This window comes from Mus pahari, chromosome 4, assembly GCF_900095145.1.
Source record: "Mus pahari chromosome 4, PAHARI_EIJ_v1.1, whole genome shotgun sequence".
Classification (NCBI taxonomy): Eukaryota; Metazoa; Chordata; class Mammalia; order Rodentia; family Muridae; genus Mus; species Mus pahari.
The window spans coordinates 79,526,987-79,534,137 of NC_034593.1; the positions used below are offsets into that span (position 1 = coordinate 79,526,987).

The 7,151-nt window shown below is 48.3% G+C and overlaps 1 protein-coding gene across 3 annotated transcripts in view; it reads right to left on the reverse strand.

Annotated features, from left to right (window-relative positions):
- Positions 1 to 3,557: 3,557 nt before the first annotated feature.
- Positions 3,558 to 7,151, reverse strand: part of Rusc1 (RUN and SH3 domain containing 1) — a 9,874-nt gene continuing 6,280 nt past the window's right edge. For all 3 annotated transcript variants that reach the window (XM_021196383.1, XM_021196382.1, XM_029537801.1), the window contains 2 exons: positions 6,577 to 6,699; positions 3,558 to 4,229 (listed from right to left, as the gene is read on the reverse strand). In XM_021196383.1, the coding sequence (XP_021052042.1) occupies positions 4,061 to 4,229; positions 6,577 to 6,699 (292 nt within the window). In that variant the 3' untranslated portion in view covers positions 3,558 to 4,060. The remainder of the gene's footprint in view (positions 4,230 to 6,576; positions 6,700 to 7,151) is intronic.

The window sequence follows — 7,151 nt, forward strand, 5'->3', positions numbered from 1 at the left end:
CTGCAGTGACCGCCGTACCAGACACTCAGCATCTGTCTACAGCCTGCCCAGTAAGCACTGCAGTGACCGCCGTACCAGACACTCAGCATCTGTCTGTCAAACATGCTGTGCTTAGAGCCGCCTTTTTATTTTGAGGTAGTGTCTCACTATATAGACCAGGTTGACCTAGAACTCAAAAATGTTCTGAGAGTGAAGGTGAGTACCAGCAGGCCAGCCTCCCCTTGTCTTTATTCAGGTATGCTGAAGACCCAAACCAGAGCCCTGTGCACACCAGACAAATACAGGGCTGCAGTGGTTGTGCTTTGCGTGTAGAAAGTGTCTGCCGTAAAGTAGCCCCCCATGTGGCGTACACTGATTTTCAGAGCAGTGCTCTCAAGTAAGGTGTGTAGACTCAGCACTGAAGCAGTAACTCTACAGTATCGTAGTCGGGGAGCCCTCCTGTTAGTCTGAAGTCGTTATCTCCATTCTAAAGAAGCAGAGATGAAGTCTTGGGAAGGTTAAATAACCTGCCATAAATATCTCAGCACCAGTGATTAAGAGACTCCCAATTATTTGTGTGTTCAAGTAGTACATTTTTAGAAATGGCCAAAGTGAGGCCAGGAAGGAACAAGAACCAAAAAAGTAGGAGAGAGTCTGGTTTTGTTTTGTTTTTGTTTTAAAGATTTATTTATTGATTTTATATGAGTACACTGTAGCTGTCTTCAGACACCCCAGAAGAGGGAGACAGATCCCATTACAGATGGTTGTGAGACACCGTGTGGTTGCTGGGAATTGAATTCATGACTTCTGGAAGAGCAGCCAATGCTCTTAACCGCTGAGCCATCTCTCCAGCACTTCTATATATTTTTTTTACACTCCGATTTTATCCCCCTCCTGATCCACTGTCTGACTGTTCCCCATCCCATATCTCCTCCCAACACCGTCTCCACGAGGATGTACCCACCCTACCACCACCCACCCCACCAAACCTCCCCACTCCCTGGGGCCTCCAATCTCTTGAGGGTTAGGTGCATCTTCTCTGACTGACACTAAACCCAGCAGTCCTCTGCTGTATATGTGTTGGGGACCTCATATCAGCTGGTATATGCTGCCTGGTTGGTGGTCCATTGTTCGAGAGATCTCAGGGGTGCAGATTAATTGAGACTGCTGGTCTTCCTATGGGGTCACTCTTCTCAGCTTCAAAACTCTGGCTCTTTCAAGGATATAATAAACACCTGAGGAGATGGCTCAGTGGAGAAAGCTTAGCTTGGATCCCTAAGCACCCACATGATTCATGTGGGGAAGGATGATATCTCTAAAATGAGTTAGAAACCTGGGATGAGGGAGGCTCCTGGGAGTCTGTGGAGGCGACCCTAACTGAGACTCCTAGCCACAGAAGAGGTGGAGGCCGATGTGATTGCCTCCCTTAGCCAGACGGGACTTCCAGTGGAGAGGGGGGGACACCCACCCACAAAACCTTTGACCCAAAAATTGTCCTGCCTACAAGATGTGCAGGGATAAAGATGGAGCAGAGACTGAGGGACTGGCCAACCAATGACTGACCCAACTTGAGGCCCACATCACGGGAGACAGCCTACATTTGACACTTATTACTGATATTCTGCTATATTTGCAGACAGGAGCCTGGCATAACCGTCCTCTGAGAGGCTCCACCCGGCAGCTGATGGAAGCAGGTGCAGAGACCCACAGCCACACATTGGGCAGGCTAAAGGTCTTATCCCCTCAAAGCACATTTCTTATCGCTGACTGAGAATGCCCAAAGATAAAATCCTGAAGCCCTTCCCCCCACTTCACTTCTATGGCATGGGTCTGTCTGTCCGTGGCGTTCCTGTTGCGTGGTTATAATATCCTGCTCTGCTTTGTTTTTTAATACTCCTCTATCTAGACAACCCTTTATAATGAATCCCTAGGACATGTTGGTTTAGTTTTTCCCCCAAGGTTAGTAGGAAACTCAACTAACCTGACCAAAATGGGTGCTAAGGTGGTTTGCTTGGCAGTAGTAGATGGAAAACAGTGTCACTTCAATATCAACCCTTCCTTTAACCTCAAAAATCTAGTTAAGCATAATTACAGGGCTAGGCCTCCATTGTTCCCAGTCTTTATTCAGGCTCCATCAGTCCAGTGAAACAGCACTCTAAAAACAAAGCAAGAGGGGCCAGCGAGCTGGCTCCGTGGGTTCAAAGCTCGTGAACTGCCTTCATCCCAAGGACCTACAGTGGTAGGAGGGAACTGAGTCCCAAAAGCTGTCTGACCTCCACATATAGGGCACACATGTCCCTTCACATACAAAAATAAATACATAGAGAAAAAGAAAGTCCAAGTGGCTAAAAGACCTTCTGTTCCTGTGAAGGGCTTGTGTGTGTCCCAAAACCTGCATTGGAAGCACCCCACTGCCTGAAACTCCACCAGATCTGACAGGACAGTAGTGCTCAACCTGTGGGTGGCACATCAGATCCTTACAGTATGATTCATTTTTATTTTTTTAAGGTTTATTTACTTTATGTATATGAGTACACTGTAGCTGTCTTCAGACACATTAAAAGAGGGCATCAGATCCCATTACAGATGGCTGTGAGCTACTGTGTAGTTGTTGGGATTTTTTTTTTATTTTTTTCGAGACAGGGTTTCTCTGTGTAGCCCTGGCTGTCCTGGAGCTCACTCTGTAGACCAGGCTGACCTCGAACTCAGAAATCCGCCTGCCTCTGCCTCCCAAGTGCTGGGATTAAAGGCGTGTGCCACCACTGCCTGCTGGGAATTGAACTCAGGACCTCTGGAAGAGTAGTCAGTGCTCTTAACCACTGAGCCATCTCTTCAGCCCTACATTACAATTCATAAGAGTAGCAAAGTTACAGTTATAAAGTAGCAATGAATAATTTTATAGCTGGGGGGTCATCGCAGTATGAACTGAATTACAGGGCCATAGCATTAGGAAGCTTTAGAACCAGTCATAAAGTGATTGAGTGGAAACGGAGACTCCCACAGTGGTCCTCTGACCTCCATATGTGAGCCATGGCATGGATGTGTCCCCGCCCACATAAAACTTAAATATATTAAAATACAAAAACAAAAACCTGGGAGCTGGAGAGATGGCTCAGTGGTTAAGAGCACTGTCTCGAAAAACCAAGAGCACTGACTGCTCTTGCAGAGGTCCAGAGTTTGACCCAGCAACCACATGGTGGCTCACAACCATCTGTAATGGGTTCTTATGCCCTGTTCTAACTTTCAGGTATACAGTCAGAACATTCATATACGTAAGTAAATAAATAAAATAAAATGTTTAAAAAACCAAACCCTGCATCTGTCTGAGCCAGGTGTGGTAGCGCAGACCTTTCACACTAGTAATCAGGGCAGACAGGCGGGTCTCGGCGAATCTGAGGCCAGCCAGGGTTACATAGTGAGATCCTTGTCTCCGCTCCACCCCTCACCTCCCAGCCCCCCCCCCAAAAAAAAAACTTCCTTGGCTAGGGAAGAATTATTTCTCTGCCTTGGACGACAATTAAAGGACTTCCCTCCCCCATAGCAGTACCTATACAGTGAAACCCACAGGGACACATCTGTTCAACTCCCACATTTTATTGGGACGAAGAAGGAAAGAGGCAGACCAACGCCACAGGCCCACCCACCAGGGGTGTCCAGGCTTCTGCCCAGCACTTAGCACGGCAGGAGTACATCTTAAATACAGGCAACAAGGGCTAGAGATAGAGTGGGGAGACCACGGGGCCTGCGGGGTTGGGGGCAAAGGCATGTGTACTATACTGGCACAGTCCACTTGGGTGAAGGAGAAGGTGGCACAGATACTGACTTGCAGATAGGAAGGACAGTGTTCTCTTGTGCAGATGGAGAAGAGGAATCCTGTGGACAGGAAGTCTCTTTTACATATCTGCAAGAGCAGATTTCACCTCACAGGTGGGTGTTGAGGGAGGAAGGGTAGTTTATTTTTAACTGTCCACAGAAATAGATATGGGAAAAAATGTGGGTTTGCAGAAGGACAAGTGTCCCTGGGACGGTCAGTTCACATGAACAGTATTCATGAGTCTAGGGAAAGGAAGCAGGCTCTGCGCTACAGAACAAGGGAGGTGTATCCCACGGGCACCAGTCCCTCCACACCATCCCGCCCACAACGAAGCCAGTCTTCATCCACTGTGGCAATGACGCGAAGCACTTCCCCACGCTGGAAGCTCAACTGGTCAGGTCCTGCCGCAGTGTGGTCACAGAGAGCCCGGACTGCCCTGCGGAAAGTCAAGAAGAAGGGTGAAGGAACAGAATGTCTTGGTCCCCGGGGCTGGCCCGTCCTATGGCAGATAGGCCTGCTGGTTCAGCCAACGTTTGCAGGACTCCAAAAGAGATATGGGTCACACACTGACATGTGGATGGACTCTGGGGCCCTGGCCCTCCTGAACCACAAATCCACTCAGAAATCCACCTGCCTCTGCCTCCCAAGAGCTGGGATTAAAGGCGTGCGCCACCACTGCCCGGCTACAAAACCACTCTTGAAATGCTCACTTGAAACTGCACTTCCCTCTGGTGTTTCAAATTACACATATGCAAATAAGATGGCCTTCCTGATAGCAGGAAAGAGCACCCCATCCCCGGAAGTACACTGTGGCCTTATCTCCTCTGTGCTCTGCAGCTGGACAACCATTGCCCTGATTTGGATCTCTAGCTTCTCTGGGGCACTCGCTATATGTCATCATTCATCTCCAAGACCACCTCTTGGTTTCCCCTCCCCTCTCCATGTGCCAATCACAGATCTTCCTGAAGAATAACCAAGTGTACCATCCTCAGACTCTAGCCCCTTCGAGGGTTGCCACTGCCTCAGAATGACACGCTGGGTCTGTGGCTGATCCATCCTTCAGATGCCACAGTTCCACTCTCCACACTGAAGTCTCCCTCACTGTGACTTCCACTTTCCCTATCAGAAACATGCCAGAACCAATACTGAAAATACCTGAGCCCTAAGCCAGAGATCCCAGGGGTTCCAAAGGCTTGGAGCTGTGCCCTTCTCTGCTCCTAGCCAGGCTACAGCCGTAACACTCTATGTGCCCAGGCTTGTCTGACGTGCCAGCCACCCTCATCTCCAGTGCTTCTTAGAAGTGGGGTACAAACAAAATGGGGTCATGTTTGTTCTGTTCCTGGCATAATTCCTGGCATAAAGAAATGCCTGAGTGGATGACAGTCCAAAAGCTTAATTCAGGTGAGGTGTGACAGCACACACCAGTAATGCCAGCACTCAGGTCTCCACATTCCAGCAACCTAAGCTATGTAGTAAGACCCTGCCTCCCAAATAAATACAAATAATTTTTAAAAACTTAATTCAGGGGCTGTCAAGATGGCTCAGCAGGTAAGAGCACTGACTGCTCTACTGAAGGTCCTGAGTTTAAATTCCAGCAACCTCATGGTGGCTCACAACCATCTAATGAGATCTGACGCCCTCTTCTGCTGTCTCAGAAGACAGATACAGTGTACTAATTATAATAATAAATAAATCTTTGGGAAAAAAAGCCTATTTCAAATGGACTAAAAATACCCAGAAGAAACAGGGCCTTAAAATAGAAGTCTGACCAGGTAGGTGTGCACGCCATTAACGCCAGCGCTTGAGAGGCTGAGACATACTGAGTTCAAGGCCACTTTAGGCTACATAAACAAACCCTGAATAAAAAAGAAACCAAAATATGGTAGCACACACTACCAGCAAAGGCAGGCAGATCTCTGAGTTCAAGGACACCCTGGTCTACAAAGCAAGTACCAGGACAGCCAGGGCTACACAAGAAAACCTTGTCTCGCCGGGCGTGGTGGCGCACGCCTTTAATCCCAGCACTCGGGAGGCAGAGGCAGGTGGATTTCTGAGTTCAAGGCTAGCCTGGTCTACAAAGTGAGTTCCAGGACAGCCAGGGCTATACAGAGAAACCCTGTCTCGAAAAAACAAAAACAAAAAAACCCTTGTCTCAAATAAATAAATAAATAAATACCCAATCCGACCCTGCAGAATATCTTTCTTTAGCCATGCAGATGAATTTCTGAGTTAAAGGCCATCGTGGTCTACATAATGAAACCCTGTCTCAAAAAAACAGTTTTTCAGGTCTGGAGAGATGGCTCAGGGGTTAAGAGCACTCACTGTTTTTCTGGAGGACCTGAGTTCAAATCCCAGCAACCACATGGTGGCTCACAACCATCTGTAATGGGAACTGATGCTCTCACATACATAAATAAATACATTTTTAAAAAGTTTTTCATGTGCTAATTGTTTATGTGTATGGTGTTTTGCCTGCATACATGTCTTGTGCACCACATTTGTGCAGGAGCCACAACTGGCCTGGAACTCAAAACCCTACTGTGTCAGGCTCCCAAGTGCAACCATTACAACCAGCATCTTCTTTTCCAGAGAAAGAAACTGAGGGCCAAAGAAATTAGTGGCCCAGCAGTGATGGGCAGGGAAGAAGCCAAGCCTTTCCCACCGCCCCCTGCCCACACTATGGAGACAACACCCAGGCACACAGAGCCAAGCCTTTCCCACCGCCCCCTGCCCACACTATGGAGACAACACCCAGGCACACAGAAGCTTCTCCCAGCACTTACCTGTCGGCCTGCGCCACGCTGCCTGCTGAGCTCACAAGCTCCTCGGAAGGAGTCTCAGAAGGTGTCCCCCGCTTCACCAGAGCCAGCACACTTACTGTTTGGGGCAACCAGCTGGATGGTCTCCTAGAGGGAAGAATGTAGGTCACCAAAGCCACACCACCCCAGGAAAAGGACCCAAGAATCCTCCAAGTGGCACACAGGGGAACGTCAGAGCCGAGGGTAGAGTGGCAGTTGTAAGGTCTATGGATAGAGATCTACATAGGTGTGGAGTCAGAGCCAAAGTCCCCAGACTTCACTGAGGAAGCTCCACTGGGGTCAGGGCTACGTTTTTTTTTTTTTTTTCCCCTAAGGAGTGAGATAAAAAGAGAGAGCAAGAGAGTGAGATAAATATTTTCAGCTCTAAAACCCAAGCTGTGAAATCAGGAACTTTGGTTTGGTTTGGTTTTTGGTTTTCCAAGGCAGTGTTTCTCTGTGTAGCCTTGGCTGTCTTGGAATTTACTTTGTAGACCAGGCTGGCTTCATACTCAGATAGCTGCCTGCCTCTGCCTTCGATAGGATTAAAGGCCTGTGCCTCC